The sequence below is a fragment of the Carcharhinus amblyrhynchos genome, chromosome 9, assembly GCF_965287045.1.
Source record: "Carcharhinus amblyrhynchos chromosome 9, sCarAmb.v2.hapA, whole genome shotgun sequence".
NCBI classification, from domain to species: Eukaryota; Metazoa; Chordata; class Chondrichthyes; order Carcharhiniformes; family Carcharhinidae; genus Carcharhinus; species Carcharhinus amblyrhynchos.
This window is the reverse complement of record NC_137332.1, coordinates 4,256,071-4,283,212: the sequence shown is the minus strand read 5'-3', so window position 1 is coordinate 4,283,212 and position 27,142 is coordinate 4,256,071. Positions and strand designations below refer to the sequence as shown.

General features: G+C 46.3%; 1 protein-coding gene across 2 annotated transcripts; it reads right to left on the bottom strand.

The window, feature by feature from the left end:
- On the bottom strand, window positions 1-26,296 carry bcl10 (BCL10 immune signaling adaptor). 2 transcript variants are annotated; one of them, XM_080196483.1, is made up of 3 exons: window positions 26,022-26,296; window positions 4,745-5,030; window positions 1-1,303 (listed from the first exon to the last, which is right to left on the bottom strand). In XM_080196483.1, exons 1-3 carry the CDS (start codon window positions 26,070-26,072, stop codon window positions 933-935), a joined length of 708 nt encoding a protein of 235 aa, XP_080052609.1. In that variant the 5' UTR covers window positions 26,073-26,296; the 3' UTR covers window positions 1-932. The 2 variants fall into 2 exon arrangements, with proteins under 2 accessions (XP_080052609.1, XP_080052610.1); XM_080196484.1 differs by having other exon boundaries at window positions 1-1,300.
- Between the last annotated feature and the right edge of the window lie 846 nt (window positions 26,297-27,142).

Below are 27,142 nucleotides of genomic sequence, written 5' to 3'. Positions count from 1 at the left end.
TACTCGACACATCGACATATCTCTGCTAGGGGATCTGCAATTTCCTTCCTAGCCTCCCACAATGTCCTGGGATACACTTAATTAGGTCCTGGGGATTTATCTACCTTGATGCGCTTTAAGACTTCCAACACCTCCTCTTTAATATGTACACTCCTCAAGACATCCCTATTTATTTCCCCAAGTTCCCTAACATCCATGCTTTTCTCAACAATAAATACTGATGAAAAATATTTAGGATCTCACCCATCTCTTGTGGATCCATGCCTTGTTGATCTTTAAGAGGCCCTACTCTCTCCCTTGTTACTCTTTTGCCCTTTATTTGTAGAAGCTCTTTGGATTCTCCTTTGCCTTATCTGACAAAACAATCTCATGTCCGCTTAGTGCCCTTCTGATTTCTCTCTTAACTCTACTCCTACCCCCCTATATTCTTCAAGGAATTCACTTGATCCCAGCTGTCTATGCATGTCATGTGCCTCTTTCTTCTTTCTGACTAAGGCCTCAATATTCTGAGTCATCCAGGGTTCTACTAATTCCCTTCACTCTAAGCAGAACGTGTTTACCCTGAATGCTGGTTAACACACTTTTGAAAGCCTCCCACCTGCCAGACATCCCTTTGCCTTCCCACCGACTCCCCCAATTAACTTTTGAAAGTTCTTGCTGATACTATCAGTTAAATGTTAAGCTAATTCATTTGTTATAATTAATCTGTATTGTTAAATAAAATTGTTTTCATAAAAGTATCCTAGTGTGTCAATAGCATCGCAGCTGGAGTGAAACACCTTATCCTCGCACTGTTGTCAAAATAAAAAAGATTTTGGGTCTAGTTTGGCTTCATAATATACCTTGATGACTTAACAAAATGGAATCAGTCTTTCCTTTCGTATGTCCATATCCATATGCTTTTGGTAAAGACTGATTTTGGGATTTTGAAGTCATGGTGCACGTGACCTCAAGGGTAAGAACTCATTGTCACTGGAATTGCTACACGCTCCCTCAGATTCAGCTTCAAGTTCAGGAGGAAGAGAAGGAGCTCCAGGTTCCCCGGGCCTGGGGAGGCTTAATGTTGTTGGCATTGTTTCCACATTACTCAAAACGACTGTCTTCTCCTGCAAGGACATAGATTGTAAGTCTAATGGAGAGAGAGTTGGTGAGACAGACGGCACTGGGCTATACTCTCCTTCCGGGTGAAACAGAATGTTTGCTTCTGTCCTCTGAGTGCTGGTCTCAACGGAAGAAAACACAGACAGGTTGTTTGTTCCGGACATTTCTTTGGACATCTCGCAACTGCTCGAAAAGGTTCCTGCTTCAGGTGGAAGAGAAAAAGAAATGGAGGAGACAGATACATAACACTGATAAATATTGATTCGATGTGACTTATCAGTTTAATTCCTTAACTAGAAAAGAAAATCTATCAGAGGAACACAATTCCATGTAAAAGCAACAAATCAGAGGCTGGATTTTCACCGAGGCCAGTTGCTTGATTTTGCAAACTTCCTGGCAAGGTAAACCTGGCTCACTTTCTCTTCTTCATCTTAATTTCTGTCCCTTTGATCATCCAGGGAGCTCTGGATTTATTTCTCCTGCCTTTTCCTTTCGCGTGAATATACTCTGAATGTATCCCAAACTGCTAGTGACATGTTTGCACAATGGTTAGCACTGCTGCCTCACAGCCCCATGGACCCGGATTTGATTCCGGCCTTGGGTGATTGTGCGGAGTCTGCACATTCTCCCTGTGTTCTGCATGGGTTTCCTTTGGGTTCTCCGGTTTCCTCCCACACTCCAAAGATGCATAGGTTAGGTGGATTGGCCACGGTAAATACACTGGGTTATGGGGTTAGGGCTGGGGAGAGGGACTGGATAAGATGCTCTGTCAGAGAGTTGGTGCAACGGGCCGAACGGCCACATGCTGCACTGTAGGGATTCTAGGATTCTTCACTGATGCCTCTTCTTTGAAGGCAGACCATCATTCAGCTATTGTTTTCCTGCCAACCTTTGACCCTGTTACACCCAACTTTCACTCCATGGAGTTGGGGGCAGGACAGGGTCAGGAGGTCCCATTCTCATGTTTGAAAAATTGCAGACTTGAGAGAGGACTGTAGGGTTGGACGGGATTCCAGAGGTACAGAGGGGGCAAGGTGACTGGAAAACAAGCATGAGGATTCTTAAAGTGAATCTTCACAAGGTGGGAGTTGATGTAGGTCAGTGAGCACAGAATGAAGTTAAGAGCGCCGACAGCAGAATTATGGAAGAACTGAAATTTCAAAAGGACAGGAGGATGGCCTGGCGTCTGAGAGACGGCAACGGCAGGGAAGAAAGTTTCAGATCAGCTGTGGCAGGGGTGGGGATGGGCTACATTATGGAGACAGTCTTTGTGACGAAGAGGGCATGGGATTTGAAGTATGGTTCAGGGCGTAATAAGTTTCCGAGGTTGAGAGCAGACTGCAAAGCCGGAGACACTGGCAAGCGAAGCTGATGGAATTGGTGACCAGAGAACAGGGGTTTGTGATGGAAATCAAAAATATCAGCTTCAGTCTTCTCAACATTTCATTGGAGCAGAAGGCGGCTCATCTAGATCGATCGATATAGTTGGCATTACAGAGAAGTGGGGCTCCAAGATGACCAAGGACGGGAAATAAACATTGAGGGTTATTCAGTGTTTAGGAAGGACAGACAGAAAGGAGAAGGTGATAGACTTGCATTGTTGATCAAAGATGATATCGATATGATATTGAGGAAAAATATTATCCTACATGATGTGGAATCTGTATAGGTTAAGAAGCACCAAGAGGCAAAAAACATTGGTGGCGATGGTATGCAGACCACCAAATTGTTATGGTAATGTTCGGTAAAGCTTTAGACAGGAAATCGGAAATGTATGTGTTAAAGGAACATCTGTGATTATGGGCAACTTTAATCTGCATATAGATTGGAAGAGTCAAATTAGTCACAGTGCAACAGAGGAGAAATTTCTGGAGCGCATACAGGATGGTTTTCTGGAGCAATACATCGAGGAACCAACAAGAGATCAGGCCATCTTGGACTGGGGGTGTTGTGCAATGAGAAAGGATTAGTTGACAATCTACTTGTGAGAGAACCTTTGGGGATGAATGACCATAATATGGTAGAATTCTTTGAGATATAGGGACAGGGATGCTTTGCTGCAATTGTACAGGGTAATGGTGAGGCCACACCTGGAATATTGTGTGCAGTTGTGGTGTCCTTATCTGAGAAAGGACGTCCTTGCCATAGAGGGAGTGCAGCAAAGGTTTATCAGGCTGATTCCTGGGAAGGCAGGTCTGTCATATGAGGAGAGACTAAGTCGGTTAGGATTATATTCACTGGAGTTTAGAAGAGTGAGAGGGGAACTCATAGAAACTTATAAAATTCTAAAAGAGTTAGACAGGGTAGATTCAGAAAGAATGTTCCCAATAACGGGGAAGTCCCAGAGTGCGTTTCTGTCTCTCTCCCTGGTACTGGAAATGCAGCTCTTGGTGGCTGGCTAGCTGATAACTGGAGGCAAGGAGTGCCTCTGTCTCTTGAAATATGCTGGAAGACTTCAGCGTTTTCAACTCAACGTCCAGGAGTCCACAGCAGGGGTTGGAAAGCTGCAAAACCCAGCATCACGTGAGCATACCTGTCTTCTGCGCTAAACCCGGAGTAGGGTTTGTTTGGTTGGAACAGCACATTTAGCTGTTAAGGATAGTACAATGCCATGGTTGTAATTTTTAGTTTGTAATTGGTAAAAGTGATTGCTAATTATATGTTAACTGTATTCTTAAATAAACCTTGTTTGATAAAAGCTCCCTAGAAGGTCATTGAATCTTATCTGGGGTGAAACATCTTATGCTTACCAAAGTACAAAACTTTTGGTCTGGGCTCACTTCATTAAAAAACCTTGGGGTTTCTGACCTGGATTATAACATCTATCAAGGTTACCGAACGATGAGGGAAAATACAATTTTAACTCTATACCCAAGGAAAAGAAATGCAGACACGTACTTTGACGAAGCAAAGTGTACTATGTACTTTGTACATAGATCCCTGAAAGTTGGGAATCAAGTAGATAAGGTTGTTAAGAAGGCGTACGGTGTCTTGGCGTTTATTGGTAGGGGGATTGAATTTAGGAGTCGCAGCGTCATGTTGCAACTGTACACAACTCTGGTACGGCCGCACTTGGAGTACTGTGTGCAGTTCTGGTCCCCACATTACAGGAAGGATGTGGAGGCTTTGGAGAGGGTGCAGAGGAGGTTTACCAGGATGTTACCTGGTATGCAGGGGAGGTCCTATGAGGAGAGACTGAGGGATTTGGGGTTGTTTTCACTGGAAAGAAGGCGGCTAAGAGGGGATCTTATAGAAACATATAAGATGATTAGAGGTTTAGATAGGGTGGATGGTGATAGCCTGTTTCCTCAGATGGAGAAAGCTAGCACGAGGGGACATGGCTTTAAATTAAGGGGGGGTAGTTATAGGACGGATGTCAGGGGCAGGTTCTTTACCCAGAGGGTGGTGAGGGACTGGAATGCCCTGCCTGCTGCAGTTGTAAATGCGCCTAGTTTGGGGGCGTTTAAGAGATCCGTGGATAGGTTTATGGACGAAAAGGGATTGGTTTAGATTAGTGGGTCAATGTTGTTTTTTTTTAAAAATAAGACTGGTCGGCGCAACATTGTGGGCCGAAGGGCCTGTTCCGCGCTGTTATGTTCTATGTTCTATGTTCTATGAAGCAAGACAGAAAATATGTTTTTACCTTTCTGGATCAGCTTTTCATTTTTAATCTTCTGCACCTCATCTGTTATTCTCTGGATGAGGAAATTCTGCGTGCCCTCGCGCCTGATACTGCTGAGCAGCGTATCCAGGCCTTTCGGATTTTCTGTTAGGTGATCAAGTAACTTCCCTGCCTTTCGTCTGCCCGCTATCTGGTGGGAAATCTCCTCTGTATCTTCCTTTGACAATATCCTTTTGGCTCGCAAGTAATCGAAGTGTCTCTCTGCAATTATTTTATCACACAGATACGGCCGCAGATTTTCTAAAGCCTGCAAACAAAACAATAATTAACTCCACACGTAACATAAAACACCAACCCACGCTTGAAACCTTCACAATAACAAATGTAGAAACTAAAAGCGGGAGTACACCATTCGAACCTGCTCCGCTAAACATTTTCATCATGGCTGGTCGTTGAATTCAATATCCTCTTATCCCCTTCCTTTCATATCCCTTGGTCCCTTTAGCCCCAAGACCTATATCTAGTTTCTTCTTGAAATCACATAACATTTTGGCCTCAACTACATTCTGTGATAATGAATTCCACACATTCGTCATTCTGTGAGTGAAGAAATTTCTCCTCACTTCAGTTCCAAAAGGTCAACCCCTTACCCTTAAATTTTGACCCCTAGTTCTGGACTCCCCCACCATCAGGAACATTCTTTCTGAACTTACCCTGTCCGAATTTTATAACTTTCTATGAGATCCCCTCTCACTCTTCTAAACGCTAATGAATATAATCCTAAGCGCATAATCACTGTTTGCCAATCAGAAAAAGGCCCATTTATGCCAACTCTTTGCTTCCTATCTGCTAACCAGCTTTCTATTCATCTCAAGACATTACCTGCAATCGTATGTGCTTTAACTTTACATAGTATTCCGTTATGTGAGACCTTGTTGAAAGCCTCCTGAAAGTCTAAATAAACCACATCCACTGGTACTTCTTGGTCAATTCTATTAGTTACATCCTTAAAATATTCCAATAGATTTCGTCAAGCATGACTTTCCTTTTGTAAATCCATGCTGACTTTGTCTGATTTTTACCACTGCCTTCCAAATGTTGAGTTATGAAATCCTTGATAATGGACTCCAGCAACTTCCCCAGTGCCAACATCAGGCTCGCTAGTCTATAGTTCCCCGTTTTCTCTCTACCTCCCTTTTTGAATAGCGGGCTTACATTAGTTACCCTCTAATCTGCAGGGACCAGTCCAGAATCCAAAGAATTTTGAAAATTAACGACCAAAGGATCTACTATTTCCAGGGGCACTTCCTTAAGTACTCTGGGATGAAGATTATCAGGACCTGGAGATTTATCCATCTTCAATCCCATCAATTTCCCCAAAACCATTCCTCTGTTAATGCTGATTTCCTTCAGTTCTTCACTAAAACTGGTTTCTCTCAGAACCTCCAGCAATACTACTCGTCTTTTTTTGTGAAGACTGAAGCAAAATATGAATTTAATTCCTCGGTCATTTCTTTATTCCTGTTATGATTTCTCCGTTCCTGACTGTCTACATTTGTTTTTGTCGATCTTTTTCTCTTTACGTACCTATAGAAGCTTTTATTGTCAATTTTTATGTTCTCTGCTACTGAGTCACAAAAACCCAGCCTGCAGGTGCAGCAGGTGGTCAGGAAGGCGAATGGGATGCTGGCCTTCATAGCGAGGGGGATTGAATATAAAAGTAGGGAGGTCTTGCTGCAGCTGTATAGGGCATTGGTGAGGCTGCAGCTGGAGTACTGTGTGCAGTTTTGGTCGCTGCACTTACGCAAGGATATTTTGGCCTTGGAGGGAGTGCAGAGGAGGTTTACTAGGCTGATGCCGGAGTTGAGGGGGTTGAGCTATGAGGAGAGGCTGAATAAACTAGGCTTGTACTCGTTAGAGTTTAGAAGAATGAGGGGAGATCTCACTGAGACATAAGATGATGAATGGGATGGATAGGATAGAGGTGGAGAGGCTCTTCCTGCTCAGAAAGGACAGTAGGACTAGGGGGCACAGCCTCAAGATAAAGGGGGTTTAGAACGGAGTTGAGGAGGAACTTCTTCACTCAAAGGGTGGTGAATCTCTGGAATTCTCTGCCCGTTGAGGTGGTGGAGGCTGCCTCGCTAAATATTTTTAAGACGCGGGTTGATGGGTTTTTGATAAGCGAGGGGATTAAGGGTTATGGGGAGAGGGCGGGAATGTGGAACTGATCCACTTCAGATCAGCCATGATCTTATTGAATGGCGGGGCAGGCTCGAAGGGCTAGATGGCCTACTCCTGCTCCTATTTCTTATGTTCTTACTTTCATACTCTTTCTCCCCCCTTCTTAAATCAACCCGTTGGTTTTCCTTTGCAGAATTTTAAACTGCTCCCAATCCTCAGGCCTATTGCTTTTTCTTGCCAATTTGTAGGCTTCTTCCTTGAATCTGATACTGTCTTTAATTTCCCTTGTAAGCCACGGTTTAGCCATAATTCCCTGACCATTCTTGCGCCAAACAGGTATAAACTTTGTATTGGATGTAATGTGACCAAGGGTAACAAGCTTTAAGGGTCAGCTGACCCAGTAAACCATTGATCTAATTACAGAATAATGTAAAGGTCAGCTGACCAGCTGACTCACTTTCAATAAGAATCTGTTGGGAATTGTGGAGTGTTTAGATTGGCCTTGGGCGAAGCCCCAAGTTTGGAGTAATGATGTTTCTTTATTAAACCCTTTCTTTGATTTATAAATTGGAGTAGACTTTGCTATATTTTTAGTGTCTACATTTAAAGAGTTCCTTCTGAAGAAACAACTTGAACCCAGAACCTTGTGATTCAGGCATGTGTACTACCATCTGACCCTCAACCAAACTACCTAGCTCAGATCGGTGATCACTCACTGTTCTCTGGAGCTGTGATTTCGACGAGTGGCTGCCTTTTGGTGAGTGTGCTGCATTGTAATTACTATATTTTGACTTAATTCTAGTTCGAGAGGGTTTTTTGATTATTTTGGCGCTCCGTAGCGGGAGATAGGCGCGGGGGCTGCTGGGAAGGGAGCGCGGGAGTATAAAAAGAAGGCCAAGGTAGATAGCGGGCAGCGTCGGGAGCGGGAAGCAGAGTGAGAGGTAAAAGGGCTTAAGCTCACTGGGCTTGGGCGAGAGTAGGCTTGGTAACAGGAATTAATAGGACAACTTAATAGGGGGCAAACATAATGGCAGGGTCTAGGGTTACACGTGTTCACTGTGTTCGTTGTCATATGTGGACATTTCTGGAGACAGCACATCTCCCGAAAGCCCACATATGCGGGAAATGTCTAGAGGTGCAGAGATTAAGGGCCCGGGTGAGGCAGCTGGAACTGAGGCTGGAGGATATGTTTTTAGTTAGGGAAAATGAGGAAATAATGGATAGGGACAGTAACACTGAGCAGATACCAGGACCTGGGAGGAGAGACGGATGGGTCACAGTTAGGAAGAGCAAAAAGAAAAGGAGTCGTGGCACTAGGACCGCCCTGGAGGAATTACCCCGGAATATCAAGGGTGGGGTGACAGCTGGGGTAGAGAAGGCAAGGGAGGGAGATCAGAATACCTCGGAGGAAGGGAAGAGTGCAGGGTGTGAGATAGTGGTGGGGGATGGGAGAGTCAAAGGGATTGACAGGCGGTTCTGTGGGCAAAAGCGGGAATCCAGGATGGTAGTCTGCCTCCCTGGGGCAGGGGTACAGGATGTTTCAGAAAGGGTAGAGGGAATTTTGAAGGGTGGAGGGACCAAGTCTGATGTGATAGTGCACATAGGAGAGAAGGATGTAGGAACAAAGTGCAGGGGGGACATACGTAGGCAGTTCAGGGAGTTGGGGGCTAGGCTGAAATGTAGGGCCTCCAGGGTGGCGTTCTCTGGGCTGCTGCCAGTGCCTGGGGCTAGCAGGGCTAGAAATAATGAGATACTCCAACTCAATGCGTGGTTGAAGGATTGGTGTAGGGCAGAGGGTTTTAGATTCGTAGACCATTGGGAAGTCTTTATGAAAGAGGGGCAAATATATAAGAGGGATGGGGTACAGTTAACTGGGAAGGGTGTGAATATCTTAGCTGGAAGGTTAGCTGGAGTGTTTCGGCAGTGTTTAAACTAATATGGAGGGGGGGTGGGGATGTGGACGGAACTGGGATTGGGGATAGGGTAAGCCCAGAGGGTAGGAAGAAGGATCGAATTGTTTCTGAGTGTCTTCGGTGCATGTGTTTCAATGCTAGGAGTGTGACTGGCAAAACAGATGAACTGAAGGCAATAATGTTCGAAAGGAAGTTGGAAGTGGTGGCGGTGACAGAGACTTGGTTGAAGGAAGGGCAGGACTGGCAGTTGAATGTTCCCGGGTATAAGTGCTTCAGGCGTGATAGGGGAGGGTCACAGAGAGGTGGGGGAGTGGCGTTGTTAGTTAAGGATTGCATCATAGCAGTGCAGAGGGAGGGAGGAATAGAGGATATAGGAATCGAGTCGCTATGGGTGGAGTTGAGGAATAGGAAGGGAGATGTTACTATGTTGGGTGTGTACTACAGACCGCCCAACAGCCTGAGGGCTGTGGAAGAAGGGATAAGCAGGGACATTCTAGATAAGTGCAGGAAGAATAGGGTGGTGGTAGTGGGAGATTTTAATCTCCCCGGGGTAGACTGGAAGGTGCCGAGATCAGAGGGTGCTGACGGGGAGGAATTTGTACAGTGTGTAATGGAAGGATCCCTGGAGCAGTATGTGGATAGCCCGACCAGGGAGGGGGCTATACTGGACTTGGTTCTGGGGAATGAGCCTGGGCAGGTGGTTGACGTTGAAGTAGGAGAGCAGGTGGCTAACAGTGACCACAACTCTGTCTGGTTTAAGATATTAATGGATAAAGATGAAGCCTGTCCTAAGGGGAGGGTGTTAAACTGGGGGAGGGCTAGATACAACCGGATTAGGCAGGATCTTAAAGATACGGACTGGGGTAAGCTGCTTGATGGCAGGTCGACGCTGGGTATGTGGGAGTCTCTCAAGGGAAAACTAAAATCTTTGCAGGAAAGGCACGTGCCGGTCAAGAGGAAGGATGGGAAGGGTAGGATTAGAGAGCCGTGGGTAACTAGGGATATTGAGGACCTGGTCAGGAGGAAGAGGGAGGCGTACATTAGATCTAGGCATTTGAGGACAGAGATAGCGTTAGAAGAATACAGAGAATGTAGGAGAGAACTTAAAAGGGGCATCAGAAAGGCAAAAAGGGGCCATGAAATGGCTTTGGCGGGTAGGATTAAAGAAAATCCTAAGGCATTTTACTCCTATGTTAGAAATAAAAGGATGGTTAGAGGGAAGATTGGCCCTCTCAGGGACAGAGGAGGGGAACTATGCTTGGAGCCTGGGGGAATGGGGGAGATCCTGAATGAATACTTTGCGTCGGTATTCACGCAGGAGAGGGGCCTGATGTCTGGTGCTGTGCTTGAGGAGTTTGAGGATCCGTTGAGGGATATAGTCATCACGAGGGAAGAAGTGTTGGGACTCTTAGACAGTATAAAGACGGATAAATCTCCAGGGCCTGATGGCATCTATCCCAGGCTGTTAAGGGAGGTGAGGGATGAAATTGCTGGGCCTCTGACGCAAATCTTTGTCTCTTCTTTGGACACAGGTGAGGTCCCAGAGGATTGGCGCATTGCAAATGTAGTACCGTTGTTTAAGAAGGGTCAGCGGGATAACCCAGGGAATTATAGGCCGGTGAGCTTGACTTCAGTTATAGGTAAGCTAATGGAGAGGATCCTCAAGGATAGGATGTATGAACATCTGGAGCGCTGCAATCTGATCAGGGATACGCAGCATGGCTTCGTTACAGGGAGGTCGTGCCTTACGAATCTAGTGGAATTTTTTGAAGAGGTGACAAAAACGGTTGACGAAGGACAAGCCGTTGATGTTGTCTATATGGATTTCAGTAAGGCGTTTGACAAGGTCCCTCATGGTAGGCTGATAGAAAAGGTGAAGGCTCATGGGATACAAGGCCAGGTATGTAGATGGGTGGAGAACTGGCTTGGGAGGAGGAGACAGCGAGTAGTAGTGGAAGGCTCCTTTTCCAATTGGAGGCCTGTCACCAGTGGTGTGCCGCAGGGCTCGGTACTTGGACCTCTTCTATTTGTGGTATATATTAATGACTTGGAAGAGGGGGTAGGTGGTGTGATCAGCAAATTTGCTGATGACACCAAGATGGTTGGATTGGTGGGTACTGAGGAGCAGTGCCTGGCAATGCAACAGGACATAGACAGGCTGGTAGATTGGGCAGATAGATGGCAAATGGAATTTAATCCGGAGAAATGCGAGGTGATGCACTTTGGCCGGAATAATGTGGAGGGGAGTTATACGATAAAAGGTAGAACTATCCGGAGTATAGATACGCAGAGAGACCTGGGGGTGCAAGTGCATAAGTCCCTGAAGGTGTCGGTACAGGTGCAGAATGTGATGAGGAAAGCGTATGGTATGTTAGCCTTCATAGGAAGAGGTATAGAATATAAGAGTAGGAGTTTGATGTTGCAGTTGTATAGAACATTGGTTAGGCCTCACTTGGAGTACTGTGTCCAGTTCTGGTCGCCGTACTACCGGAAGGATGTAGAGATCCTGGAGAGAGTGCAGAGGAGATTTACCAGGATGTTGCCTGGTATGGAAGGGCTGTCTTACGAGGAAAGATTGGATGAACTTGGGCTGTTTTCCCTTGAGAGACGTCGGCTGAGGGGGGATCTAATAGAGGTTTATAAGATTATGAAGGGGATAGATAGAGTAAATGGTGGTAAGCTTTTTCCGCTACAAGAAATGGATAGAACGAGGGGTCACGGGCTTAGGGTGAGGGGGGCTAGGTATAAGACAAATATTAGAGGGCAGTTTTTCACGCAAAGGGTAGTGGGGGTGTGGAATGCACTGCCGAGTAAGGTGGTGGAAGCAGGCACGCTAGGGTTGTTTAAGAGTCACTTAGACAGCCATATGAGCGGGCTACATATAGGGGGATATAGTAGGCCTTACTGAACATTGTAGGCTTGGGAATACATTTTGCCTCAGGAATGTTAGTCTTTGCCTGTTTAATAATGAATTTTTTTGTCTCCACAGGCATTTAAGTCCAGCAAGGGGCATGCAGGTGGCAGGTTGTAGTGGGCTGCTCTTGGATGTTGCTTCGGGAGTTGCCTATTGCTTCATGTCGTTAGTGTGCTTAAACTGGACCATCTCGAGGGCAACATGACAGCTCAGAGACTATCTCTGTTGCTGTGCGGACACATGGATTTGGGCCTGTGTCTGTGGGAGTTTGCACGTTCTCCCCGTGGTTGCGTGGGTTTCCTCCGGGTGCTCCGGTTTCCTCCCACATCCCCCAAAGATGTGCTTTTAGGCTGATTGATTGGGTACTAAAATTGTCCCTAAATTGGACCTCCCTGATCCTCGCACGTTAGACGTAGACTAAAATCATGAATAGGTCACTGAGATAGTAGGACGGCGGCGCGGGCTCGTTGGGCCGAAGGGCCTGTTTCCCGTGCTGTGTTGTTCTTTGTTCTTTGTTCTCTTTGTTCACTCTTGTTTAGACATGGTGGGAATCTATTTAATTGACTCTGATAGATTTTCTCTGTCTCATCATCTAAAATTGTGGATGATACAATGCTGGGTGGGAAGGCAAGTTGTGCAGAGGTCAGAGAGAGGCTGCAAAGAAATACAGAGAGGTTGAGGGAGTAGACAACAAGATGGGAAATGGAGAAGCATGTCAGGGAGTGTGAAGCTATTCACTATGGTCTTAAGACTCTGGAATCAGACTATTTTTAAATGATGCAAAACTTATAAGTGTTAATGTTCAAAGGACTTGCAAAAATATAGAAAGTTCACATGCAGGTTCAGCAAACAATTAGGAAGGCAAATGGGATGTGCCTTTGTTGCAAGTTGCTTGGAGTACAAGAATAAGGAAGTGTTACTAGAATTGTACAGGGTTTTGGTAAAACCACTTCTGCATTGCTGTGTAGAGTTTTGATCTCCACATTTAAGAAAGGATAAACATGCACACAGTACAGCAAAGTTTCACTAAGTTGCTCCTGGGGATGAGGGGCGGGGGTGGGGGGGATGTCGTCCTAGGAGTAAATTGGGTTTATATTCTCTGGGAGTTTAAAAAATGAGATATGATCTCACTGACACCGAGAACATTGAGAAGGGGTTTGACAGGGTGGATGCTGAGAGATTGTTTCCGATGATCGGGAAATCTGAAACACAAGAACAGTGCCCCAGAACAATGAGCTGAAACAGGAAGAAATCTCTCCACTCACAGTGTTGTGCATCTGTGAAATTCTCCACCTCAGAGAGGTGCTTCGTTAGGCTGGAGCAGACATATTTTTGGCCTCGTAGAGGTTTAAGAACATAAGAAATAGGAGCAGGAGTAGGCCATCTAGCCCTTCGAGCCTGCCCCGCCATTCAATAAGATCATGGCTGATCTGTCGTGGCTCAGTTCCACTTTCCCGCCCTCTTCCCATAACCCTTAATCCCCTCTCTTATCAAAAACCCATCAACCCGCGTCTTAAAAATATTTAGCGAGGCAGCCTCCACCACTTCAACGGGCAGAGAATTCCAGAGATTCACCACCCTTTGAGTGAAGAAGTTCCTCCTCAACTCCGTTTTAAAGGATATGGGGAGTGGGTAAGAAAATGGAGTTGACGCCATGATTGCATTGAGTAGTGGAGGAGGCTGGATGGGTCATGTCATCTATTCCTGCTTCTATTTCTTGCATTCTCGAATTACATATTTGGATTAGTAATTAATAAAAATCACTCGTAACGACAGGGATCAGGACAGAATCTATGTGGCCAATATACCCAACACTGAATGCACTGCAGCTGAGTCTGAGCAAATCTCTACAAAATATCACTTCCTGTTTTCAACCTTCTCCACACTCACACTCTATTAGCCTCTATGATTATTTTGTCTGTGCAGTAGCTCTTTGGAAACTAGTTTACCTGGAATCCCAGATCCCTCATCTGTCACCGTGAAGAATATTTTCCCATCTGTCTTAGTCTGTGTTCATTTTTAACTCTCTATTCCCAAGGTGTGTTGGTTAGGGTGCATTGGCCACGCTCAACTCTCCCCCAGCATACCCGAACAGGCGCTGGAGTGCCTAAGGTGACTAAGGGATTTTCACAGTAACTTCATTGCAGTGTTAATGTAAGCCTACTTTGACACTTTGTACTCTCAGTTGCCCCCCTCCCAATCTGTGCCACATCAACAATGGCAGAGATAACTGTGCAGTGGTAATGTCACTGGACCAGTATTGTAGAATGCTCTGGGGAACACAGGTTCAAATCCCACCATAGCTACTTATGGAATTAAGGTTCAATTAATAAACCCTCCAGTCTCAGTAATGGCAAGCATGAAACTATTTTCAATTTCTAGAAAAAATCCAACTGGTTCACTGATGTCCTTTAGGGAAAGGAATCTGCTGTCCTTACCCAGTCTGGCACACAGCAATGTGGTTGACTCTCAACTGTCCTCAGGCAACAAGGGATGGCTAAAGTCTCAGTGTTTTCTTGATTACCGTTAAAAAGAATTTGTTTTAAATCCACCAGGAGAATGATGGATTTATGGGAGGCATGGTGGTGCAGTGGTTAGTACTGCTGCTTCATACCGCCAGGGACCCGGTTTCAATTCCAGTCTCAGGTCACTGTCTGTGTGGAGTTTGCACATTCTCCCCGTGTCTGCATGGGTTTCCTCCAGGTCTCTGATTTTCTCCCACAGTCCAAAGATATGTGGGTTAGGTTGACTGGCCATGCTAAATTGACCCTAATGTCAGGGGGATTAGCAGGGTAAATGAAGGTTGTGAGAAGAAGGCCTGGGTGGGATTGTGGTCGGTATAGACTCGATGGGCCAAATGGCCTCCTTCTGTACTGCAGGGATTCTATGATTCCATGAATCCAACAACTTTCAGTCCACCATTCTGTCTCTTTTCTGTCCCATTCGGAGAACAGATATGAAATACTGACTAATAAGTCTGCCAATAGCTTACCCTTCGATATAAAGTAGTCTTGAATCAGCTATCTTCCTCCTCACTACTCTCACTTAGTAGGTTGCTCTTTATAAATAACACTCTCTCTCCACACAATGCATTTTCAAACTTCCCTCCATTTTTTAAAAGATGTTTCTTATTTTTTTTGACCAAATAAACATACAAATTAGGAGTTGAAGCAGGCCATTCGGCCCCTCAAGCTTGCTCCGTCATTCAGTAAGATCATCGCTGATCTGACTGTGGCTTTATCTCCACTTTCCTGTCGACCCCTGTAACCTTTGTCTCTCTTGCTGGTCAAAATTCTATCTACCACTGCCTTAAAAATATTCAGTGACTCTGCCTTCACCGCTCTCCAGGGAGGAGAGTTCCAAAGACCTGTGACCCTCTCAAGAGAAAAAAATTTTCATCTCCCTCTCAAACGAGAGACCTCTTTAGTCCCCAGTTTTAGTCTCTCCTCTAAGGGAAAGCCATTGTTGACCTAATGCCACGAGGGGTTTTATCTCCAAGGACACGGACCAGTAAAGAACCAAGAGAACAAAGAACCCTACAGCACAGTAATAGACTCTTCAGCCTTCCAAGCCTGTGCCAATCATGATGCTCTAATTAAACTAAAAAAAGCCTTCTGCCCTTACTCAGTCCGTATCCCTTTATTCCCTCCCTATTCATGTTCCTATCCAGATGCCTCTTAAATGTTGCTAATGTGCCTGCTTCCACCACCTCCTCTGGCAGTGCGTTCCAGGCACCCTCCACTCTCTGCGTGAAAAACCTCCCCTGCACATCTCCTTTAAACTTTCCCCCTCTCACCTTGAACCTGTGCCCATTGTAATTGACTCTTCCATTCTGGGAAAAAGCCTCCGACTATCCACCCTGTCTCTGCCTCTCAATTTTATAGACCTCAATCAGGTCTCCCCTCAGCCTCCTTCTTTCCAGTGAAAACAATCCTAGTTTATTCAAATCCTCCCTTAAGCTAACGCCCTCAAGACCAGTCAACATCCTCGGGGATATGAGTGGGGGAGGCTCAGAGTCATATTCAACACCCTCGTGACCGGGCAACATCCTGGTGAACCTTCTTTGCATTTCTCCAAAGCTTCCACATCCTGCTATTAGTGTGGTGACCAGAACTGCACACAATACTCCAAATGTGGCCTAACCACATATAGCTGCAACATGATTTCCCAACTCTTGTACTCCATGCCCAGCTGCTGAAGGCAAGCATGCCATATGCCTTCTTAATCATCTTGACCATCTCTGTTACCACTTTTAGGGAGCTATGGACTTGCATACCCAGATCCTTCTGTATGTTAATATTCCTAAGGGTTGTGCCATTTACAGTATAATTCAACCTAAATTTGATTCTCCACAATGCATCACCTCTCTGTTTTCTATGAACAAGCCAGTTCTGTACCCATCTAGCCAGCCCACCTCGGATCCCAGTATGCCAGTTGGACACCTTACTAAAGTCCATATAAACTACATCCATAGCTCTTCCCTCATCGATTATCTTCGTCATCCCTTCAAAAAACTCAATCAAGTTGGTGAGACGTAACCTTCCCCACACAAAATCATGCTGCCTGTCACTAACTAGTCCATTTTCTTCCAAATGTGCATATATCCCATAGCCCCAAAGTGCTACATCTAGCTGCCTCTTAAATACTTTCAATGTTTTGGCATCAACTACTTCCTGAATTCCATAGACTCACCACTCTTTGGGTGAAGAAATGTCTCCTCATCTCTGTACTAAATGGTCTATCCTGAATCCTCAGACTGTGACCCTTGGTTCAGGACTCCCCCACCATCAGGAACATCCTTCCTGCATCTGCAGTCTAGTCCTATTAGAATTTTACAAGTCTCATTCGTCTGAACTCCAGCAAAAACAATCCTAACCTTGTCAATCTCTCCTCATGCATCAGTCCTGCCATCCCCAGAATCAGTCTGGTAAACCTTCGCTGCATTCCCTCCAGTGCAAGAACAGTGGCACAGTGGTTAGCACTGCTTCCTCAGAGCGCCAGGGATCCAGATTCGATTCCCAGCCTGGGTCACTGCCTGTGTAGCGTTTGCACATTCCTCCCATGTCTGCTTGGGTTTCCTCTCGGTGCTCTGGTTTCCTCCCTCAGTCCAAAGATGTGCGGGCTAGGTGCAACGGCCATGCTAAATTGCCCCTTAGTGTCCTGGGATGTATAGGTTAGCGGGGTAAATATGTGGGGGTTACAGGGATAGGGCCTGGGTGGGATTGTTGCAGACACAATGAGCCCAGTGGCCTCCTTCTGCCCTGTTGGGTTTTTAAAAAAATCCTTCCTCAGAAAAGGAGTGAGAGGTGATCTTCCTGGAACATAAGAGATCCTGAGAGGACCAGGTGACACAGTTTAAAAATAAGCCGTCTCCCACTTACAATCAGGAGAAACTTTTTCCCCTGGAGAATCGAGTCTTTTGGAGGGAGATTCCCCCAGAAATCGGTACAAGCAGGGTGGTATCTACGGGAAACCTGAACTCCTAACAGAAATGACAGATGTGATGTAACAGAGAGGAAACCCAGCTTACCAGATACATTACATCAATCAACATATCAAACTTGCAATGTCATGCATGCCTTATTTGGGCAACAGGATTCTGTGATCCAAGACACGCCTTCAGTTACATTCTCCAACCGCTATACGCAGCTTTAACAACCACTGTGACCTCAATCTATACCTTACACACAGAGGAAAATTTACACAATCCTGACTACCTGCAGGAACAGGCTCAAGAAATCCACAGCTTCCCCCTGAACCTGTTCCTGATATAGTTTGAGGGATTAAAAATTAATCCAGTCACCAGGAAAGCCTCTCCCTGCTCACAGTTCAATGTGATTCTCACACCCACATGAAAAGACAGGCAGAGATCATTCAATATCTTGTCCGCAGGGGAACACCTCACAGCACTGCTCTCCCAACCCTTGCCCTCTTCGGACATCGGATCCCCCTTCCCGCATCGGCTGCATGGTTCCCCTCCCCCCCCCACACCAACACGAGTCACTGGTATCGGAGTATCAGGACCCTCGTAATGGGTTCCCCAGCAGATCCACGACATGCTCCCCCTTCACCATCATGACCCCGTATCCCCTTTGTGGTCCATCCCTACATGAACCCCAACCCCTCGCATAGGCACCGTTTACAGTCCCCACTGTGCATGGCCCTACCTACCTTCTGGCCCCGCCCTCTTGGCACTGCCCCTGGCATAAAGTGCCCAATGACCAGTGTCAGGTGGACACTGCCATGCCCCCCTCCCGACCACTCAGCGGCTTCGATGGCCTCCGACCCACCCCGGTCTGGTCATGGTGCCTGGCCCCAGCTATTGCATGGCAGCACTGATTCACACTGACGTGACGTCTCACCAGGGAGGGGGGAAGCATCCAGGAGGGGGTAGCAGGTTCCCTCATCATATGGAAATCAGTCAATTGTAGGCTAACAAACATTGCCTCTTTCCTGGGTGTGAAGCAGTTCACTCACATCCTTACAAAAACAGAGAGGTCATGATGGAGTTGTGTAGAACTTTGGTGAGGCCACAGCTGGAGCTCTGTGTGCAGTTCTGGTTGCCACATTATCAGAAGGATGTGATTGCACTGGAGGGGGTGCAGGGGAGATTCACCGGGATGCTGCCTGGGATGGAACATTTAAGTTATGAGGAGATGTTGGGTAGACTTGGGTTGTTTTCATTGGAGCGGAGAAGACTGAGGGGTGACCTGATCGAGGTGTACAAGATTATGAGTGGCATGGACAGAGTGGATAAGGAGCAGCTGTTCCCCTTAGTTGAAGAGTCAGTCACGAGGGACCATAGGTTCAAGTTGAGGGGCAGGAGGTTTAAGGAAAAATGTTTTTACCCAGAGGGTGGTGAGGGTCTGGAATGTGCTGTCCGGGAGGGTGGTGGAGACGGGATGCCTCACATCCTTCACAAAGTACCTGGATGATCATTTGGCGCACTATAACATTCAGAGCTATGGGCCAAGTAAATGGGATTGAGTGGAAGTTCAGGCCTTTCTAATGGGTTGATGTGGACTTGATGGGTCGAAGGGCCTCAGCTGCGCTCTGTGATTCTATGATCTTGGGATGGAGGCAGTGAGTTGAAAGTCAAATTAGGCAAAAATATTACACACCCAACCATTCCAGAAATTGTTGAATTCTGGCCAAGAATTGATGAACTTTGAGAAAGAAATATACCAAGTTATTCATCAGTGGATGTAAAGTCTAGTCAACCTGAGATGCAGTTGTACACTAGCTTATTAGCCTGAGATTCTCAACAGAGGCTTTTAGTCCAGTGAACACTCTTCCCTAGAAAATTCCTGGTTTTAATATTCCATTTCTCGAACGTTTTTGTAGAACAGCAAGGGGAAGAAATGAAGTTACAAGACGCTGAAGGATAAGAAGTGATTTCTTTTTTAAACGTGATTAATTGCACCATTAGGAGCCCTGACGATATTCTGGCAATAACACTGAAGACTTGTGCTCCAGAACTTGTCACGTTCCTATCCAAGCTGTTCCAATACAGCTACAACACAGGTATCTACCTGCAAATGTTAAAATTGCCTGGGTATGTCCTGTATACAAGAAACAGGAAAAAATCCAACCTAGCAAATTATTGCCCCAACAATTTATTCTCAAATTCAGTCAACTGATGAAAGGGGTCATCAACAGAGCTATCAAACGGCACTTACTCAGCAACAACCTGCTCAGTGATACCCAGTTTGTGTTCCACCAGGGTCACTCAAATCCTGACCTCACTGCAGCCTTGGTTCAGACATGGACAGAACAGCTGAATTCCAAAGGTGAGGTGAGAGTGACAGCCCTTAACAACAAGGCAGCATTAGACCGGATATGCCATCAAGGAATCCTAGCAAAGCTGGAGTCAATGGGTATCAGTGGAAAAACTCCCCCCTAATTGATTGCTCCTTGACATTCAATGGCATTACCATCACTCAATCCACCACTATCAACATCTGGGGGTTACCATTGACCAGAAACTGAATAGACTAGCCATACAATTACTGTAGCTAGAAGAGTAAGTCACCGATAAGGAATCCTGCGGCGAATAACTCACCCGACTCCGCAAAGCCTGTCCATCATCTACAAGCAAGTCAGGAGTGTGATGGAATACTCTCCACTTGCCTGGATGGGTGCAGCTCCAACAACACTCAAGGATCTCAACACCATCCTGAACAAAGCAGCCCCGCTTGATTGCCACCCCATCCACAAACATTCACTCCCTCCACCACCGATGCACAGCAGCCATGTGTACCATCTGCAACAACTCACCAGAGTTCCTTAGACAGCACCTTCTAAACCCATGCTCACTACCATCAAGAAGGACAAGAGCAACGGACACATGGGAACACTCCCACCTGGAGGTTCCCCCCCCCCCAAGTCACTCACCATCCTGACTTGGAATATATTGCCATTCTTTCACTGTGGCTGGGTCAAAATCCTGAACTCCCTCCCTAACAGCACTGTGGGTGAACCTACACCTCGGGGACTGCAGCAGTTTAAGAAAGTGGCTCATCCCCACCTTCTCAAGGGCAATTAGAGATGGGCAATAAATGCTGGCCTGGCCAGACATCCACTTCCCATAAATTAGTTTTAAAAAGTTCCAACCAATTGTGATGTAATTTACAGAACTGTGCAATCCAGCTCACTTAGGTTAAATTTCCATCTGCCGTTTCCCCATAGCCTACAGTTACCTCCCACCACCCCCATCAGCTGAGTATCCAATCCCCTTAGACTCAATTTTCCTCGACCAAACTCTCAGGGAGACACCAATCACACGTAAATCACTCATGTTTAAACTTTATTGCAGTCTTTGGAGTGTTAATGTAAGCCTGTGACTAGTAAAGTTTATTTATTAGTCACAAATAGGCTAACATTAACACTGCAAAGAAGTTATGTGAAAAATCCCCTAGTCACCACACTCACGCACCTGTTTAGGTACACTGAGGGAGAATTTAGCATGGTCAAAGCACCTCACCAGCACACCTTTTGCACTGTGGGAGGAAACCGAAGCACCCAGAGGAAACCCATGCAGACACGGGGAGAACATGTAGACTCTACACAGACAATGATCCAAGCCAGGATTTGAACCTGGGTCCCTGGCGCTGTGAGGCAGCGGTGCTAACCACTCTGCCGCCCCAATGTTTTTCCTCATATAAAAACAGAAAATGCTACATAAACTCAGCAAACGTAGGGGAGTCTAAAACTAGAGGGCACAGGTTTAAGGTGAGAGGGGAGAGATACTAAAGGGTCCAGAGAGGCAATTTTTCCACACAGAGGTGACGAGTGTCTGGAACGAGCTGCCAGAGGCAGTAGTAGAGGTGGGTACAATTTTGTCTTTTAAAAAGCATTTAGACGGTTACATGGATGAGATGGGTATAGAGGGATATGGGCCAAATGCAGGCAATTGGGTCTAGCTTAATGGTGAAAACTGGTTCCATGGACACGTTGGGCCGAAGGGCCTGTTTCCATGCTGTAAACCTCTATGACTCTAGGTCTGGCAGTATCTGTGGAGAACGAAACAGAATTAATGTTTCAGATCCAAATAATCCTTCTGCAGTTACCGAGTCATAGAACAATACAGCATGGAAACAGGCCCTTCGGCCTAAACAGTCCATGCCGATCATGGTGTCCTCCCAGCTAGTCTCAATTGCCCAAGTTTGGCCCATATCCCTCTAATCCTTCCCCATCAACGTACTTGTCCAAATGCTTTTTAAATGTTGCTGTTGTACCTGCCTCAAACATTTTCTCTGACAGCTCATTCCACACACACACCACCTTGTGTGTGAAGTTGCCCCTCAGGTCCCTTTTAAATCTTTCCCCTCTCACCTTAAACCTTTGCCCTCTAGTTTTCAATTCTCCTTCCCTGGGAAAAAGACTACACGTGTTCATCCTGTCAATACCTCTCATGATTTTATACACCTCAGTAAGGTCATCCCTCATTTGCCTACACCCCAAGGAATAAAGTCTTAGCCTGGCCAACCTGTCCCTATAACTCAGGCCCAGTCGTCCTGGCAACATCCATGTAAATCTTCTCTGCACTCTTTCCAGCTTATCAATGTCTTTCCTTTAACAGGGTAACCAAAACTGTACACAACATTCCAAATGCCACCTCACCAACGTCCTGTACAACTGTAAGATGATGTCCCAACTCTAATACTCAATGCCCTGACTGATGAAGGCCAGTGTACTAAAACACCTTCTTTATCACCCTGTCCACCTATGTACTTGTACTCCTCGGTCCCTCTGTTCCTCAACACTTCCCAGGGCCCTACCATTCACTGTACAAGTCCTACCTTGGTTTGACTTTCCAAAGTACAACACATCATTTGTAGAAATGTCAGTCTTTCATTTCTTTTATCTTATTGTCAGGTTCTCCCTCTCTCAGGGATTAGTTTTAGCACTTTCTAATACAGCTTGCTACATATCCACTCACACTGCTCGCCTTCCTTTTCCACCTCACAAACTCTCAGCATCACCAACAGACTCACAATAATGCTCAAAGTGACAACATCTAATCGAACTTTACGCCAATGCCACATTTACCACTTGTATGTTCAATATTAGATTTTACAAAAGGAGCAAATCATTTGTTCTCAACTAAATACAGTTGCCAATTACTTGCATTTAAACAGCGCTTTTAATGTATTAAAGATAATCCGGAGGAACAACTGTCAAATAAAATGTGACATGAGATATAAGACAAGGTGACCAAAAGCTTGGTCAAAGGGGTTGGTTTTAAATTTAAGTTTTAATTTATTTTACAAGTGTCACAAGTAGACTTATATTAACACTGCAATGAAGTTACTGTGAAAAAGTGGGGGGTGCACAGAGGTGGGCGACGGGGGGGGGCGCACAGAGGCGGGCAACGGGGGGGGGCGCACAGAGGCAGGTGAGGAGGAGGGGGTGGGCTGCACAGAGATAATGAGGTGTCAAACCTTTTAGAGATCTGAAAACAAGAATGAGAATTATACAAAGTATTTTAATTCTTATTCTCCTGAGTCAGCACAGACTCAATGGCCCCAAGGGTCTCTTCTGCACCGGATGGTGCTATGGTTCTATTCAATTTCCTCCAAGGTCAGTATGAGAAAAGAATGAACAAAATTAAAATAAGTCAAATTTGCAGCCTACATTCCAGAGAATTAAAGCACTTGTCAGCATTTCCCCATGGTAGGCTACTGCAGAAAATGCAGATGCATGGGATTGAGGGTGATTTAGCAGTTTGGATCAGGAATTGGCGAGCTGATAGAAGACAGAGGGTGGTGGTTGATGAGAAATATTCAACCTGGAGTTCAGTTACATGTGGTGTACCTCAAGGATCTGTTTTGGGGCCACTGCTCTTTGTCATTTTTATAAATGACCTAGATGAGGGTGTAGAAGGATGGATTAGTAAATTTGCTGAAGACACCAAAGTCGGAGGAGTTGTAGACAGTGAGGGTGGATGTTACAGTTTGCAAAGGGACATAGATAAGCTGCAAAGCTGGGCCGAGAAGTGGCAAATGGAGTTTAATGCGGAAAAGTGTGAGGTGATTCACTTTGGTAAGAGTAACAGGAGTACAGAATATAGGGCTAATGGAAGAACTCTTAGTAGTGTTGACGAGCAGAGAGATCTTGGTGTACATGTGCATAGATCCCTGAAAGTTGGCACCCAGGTTGATAAGGTTGTTAAGAAGGTGTACGGTGTGTTAGCTTTTATTGGTAGAGGGATTGAATTTCGGAGCTGTGAGGTCATGTTGCAATTGTACAAAACTCTGGTGCAGCCGCACTTGGGAGTATTGCATACAGTTCTGGTCGCCGCATTATAAGAAAGATGTGGAGGCATTGGAAAGGGTGCAGAGGAGGTTTACCAGGATGTTCCCTGGTATGGTGGGAAGGTCTTATGAGGAAAGGCTGAGGGACTTGAGGTTATTTTCATTAGTGAGAAGAAGGTTACGAGGTGACCTAATTGAAGCATACAAGATGATCAGAGGGTTAGATAGGGTGGACAGTGAGAGCCTTTTTCCTCGGATGGTGATGGCTTACACGAGGGGACATAGCTTTAAATTAAGGGGTGGTAATTATAGGACGGATGTCAGAGGTAGGTTCTTTACTCAGAGGGTAGTGAGGGCGTGGAATGCCCTGCCTGCAGCAGTTGTGGACTTGCCAACTTTAAGGACGTTCAAATGGTCAGTGGATATGCATATGGATAACATTGGAATAGTTTAGGCCAGAGGGTCATTAGATTGGTTCCACTGGTCGGTGCAACATCGAGGGCCGAAGGGCCTGTACTGCACTGTAATGTTCTATGTTCTAACAAGACTAGTGTTCTGGGAGGTGGAGCCCTGTTCACAGGTTGATGTGTGCGTTAGTCCTTCTCTCTGATACATACTGTCAGCCTGCTTCTAACCACAATTACATTGGCTATTTTTAAATTTGAGAAAAGAGCCATTGTTAATACTGAAAAACACATGACAATTTAAAAGTTTTCAAAAAAGCATTATTTCAAATTTTAAAAACCCCTCCAATGTAGGAATGATTGGGATTTTGTTAACCTAAGCCAAAGGGAAGATTTGAATTGAATAATTCTGGTTTAGAGTTTTGTAAATTTGGATAGATGACACTGAGGCAGTGTCTACAATGAGGCCAGTCCATGTGGAGCCTCAGTCCAAATAGTGAGGCCTGTCTGGACCTGAATGAAATGAAGACTGGGCCTTGCATTGTAAGAAGTCTCACAACACCAGGTTAAAGTCCAACCAGTTTATTTGATAGTAAACCCACAAGCTTTCGGGGTTTGCCCCGGTGTTGTGAGACTTCTTACTGTGTTTACCCCAGTCCAACGCTGGCATCCCCACATCAGGCCTTGCATTGTCCCAGGTATAACCAGTGCCCAGGTGGGCAACTCCCTGCCAAGCCCATGTGTGCTTGCCCATACCAGTCCAAGTAGATCAGCTTGTGCCCCATGTGCCCAGCCCACGGAAACACAGAAACATAAAAACTAGAAACAGGGGTAGGCCATTCGGCCCATCGAGCCTGCTCCACCATTCATTTTGATCATGGCTGATCATCGAATTCAATATCCTGATTCCCCCCTTCCCCTATACCCCTTGATCCCTTTAGCCCCAATAGCTATATCTAATTTCTTCTTTAAATCACACAACATTTTGGCCTCAGTTACTTTCTGTGATAGCGAATTCACACATTCACCACCCTCTGGGTGAAGAAATTTCTCCTCATCCGTGTTTCCCCTTGTGCAGTCAGCCTGTCACTCCCCAATTGCACAGCTCCACACTGCCCCAGCTACAGTAGCCTCAGTGACCGGGTGTACCCGGACCTCGGTGACCGGGTGTACCCGGACCTCAGTGACCGGGTGTACCCGGACCTCAGTGACCGGGTGTACTCGGACCTCAGTGACCGGGTGTACCCGGACCTCAGTGACCGGGTGTACCCGGACCTCAGTGACCGGGTGTACCCGGACCTCAGTGACCGGGTGTACCCGGACCTCAGTGACCGGGTGTACCCGGACCTCAGTGACCGGGTGTACCCGGACCTCAGTGACCGGGTGTACCCGGACCTCAGTGACCGGGTGTACCCGGACCTCAGTGACCGGGTGTACCCGGACCTCAGTGACCGGGTGTACCCGGACCTCAGTGACCGGGTGTACCCGGACCTCAGTGACCGGGTTTAGTTTAAGTTTATTAGTGTCACAAGTAAGCTGACATTCACACTGCAATGAAGTTACTGTGAAAATCCCCTAGTCGCCACACTCCTGTGCCTGTTCAGGTACACCAAGGGAGAATTTAGCACGGCCAATGCACCCTAACCAGCGCGTCTTTCAGACTGTGGGAGGAAACCGGAGCACCCGGAGGAAGCCCACTCAGACATGGGGAGAACGTGCAGTCTCTGCACAGTTACCCAAGCCGGGAATCGAATCCGGGTCCCTAGTGCTGTGAGGCTACAGCGCTAATCACTGTGCCACCCTGTATCTCAGTGCCCAGGTGTACCTGCGCCCAGGTGTATCCATACCTCAGTGCCCAGATGTACCCATCCCTACTGCCCCAGTTAGCCCAGGCACGCCTGCCCCACAGTGCCCTAGGTGTGCCAGTCTGTCTCACCCCCACCTCCAGCACCCTCCTCACTGCCCCATGTGTGTCAGCCTTGCGGCTCTCTCACCTGTCCCCTGTCCTTCAACCGGACAAGGTGGGGGGGGCGCGGGGGGGGCAGGTAAGCGCCGGCAAATTCGCAAGCAGAGAGCAGGAGGGAATCCGCTCCTTCCCCCAGCGCCCAAAAGGAGCGGCCATCCACTTACTTCCTTTTTTATTTCAGCCATCTCGTCTTCGGTGAGTTGTACAGACTCCATTAGCGCAGAGTTCCGGGAGGAGAAGAAGTCTCTGTGTCCACACACTGGGGAATCCTCACTCACTCAACTCACCCACAGAGACTAACCTGCTGGGAATTTACCAGTTCTCTCCCAGAAGAAGCAGCAGCATGATTGTATTGTTAAACTTTGCACTTCCTGGGGTTTTTTTTCAACTCACTCTTCAGGGAAGCCGGTTGTAATTCGAGCCAATGACAACCTCCCCACGTTTAGCAGTTTCCTTTGGCAGTGCTGACGTTTCAAAAACGTTTCAGCCCAAACTCTGGGGGGGTTGAGATTGTGGGAGAGACACCAGAGAGCGGAAGTTTCATTAAAGATAACACTGCCACAGCTTTTACATTGATAAAATACAACCTCTCCTTCAGAAATAATCTCATATCTGGTCAAAATCATTTTCTCTGAACTATTTCCTTTAAAAATGTATTTTTGCGAAAAGTAGAACTGTCTTGATAGCAATTTAAAAATTACAAAATAATTCAAAGCATTCATTCATCCCAATGGGTTTTTGATGGATTCAGGCCATACTCAAAACTTCCTCTCAGCATCTCCTTCTTTTCCTCTCTCCCCCATGTATTTATCCAGCTTCTCCCTGAAATGTATCGATATTATTCACCTTAAACATTCCCCGTGGGTGCAAGTCCCACATTCTCCCCACTCCCCGTGGGAGCGAGTCCCACATTCTCCCCACTCCCCGTGGGAGCGAGTCCCACATTCTCCCCACTCCCCGTGGGAGCGAGTCCCACATTCTCCCCACTCCCCGTGGGAGCGAGTCCCACATTCTCCCCATTCTCTGTGGGAGTGAGTTCCACATTCTCCCTACTCTCTATGGGAGTGAGTTCCACATTCTCCATAATCTCTGGGGAAAGAGGTTTCTCCTGAATTCCTGACTGGATTAATCAGGCCAACATTATATTGATGCACCTAGTTTTACACTGCAGGATGGTAATGCCCTAGATTGGTAATCCAGAGGCCCAGGCTAATGCTCTGGGGACAAAGGGTCTAATCCCAACATGGCAGCTGTGGAATTTAAACTCAGTTAATAACTTTGGAAT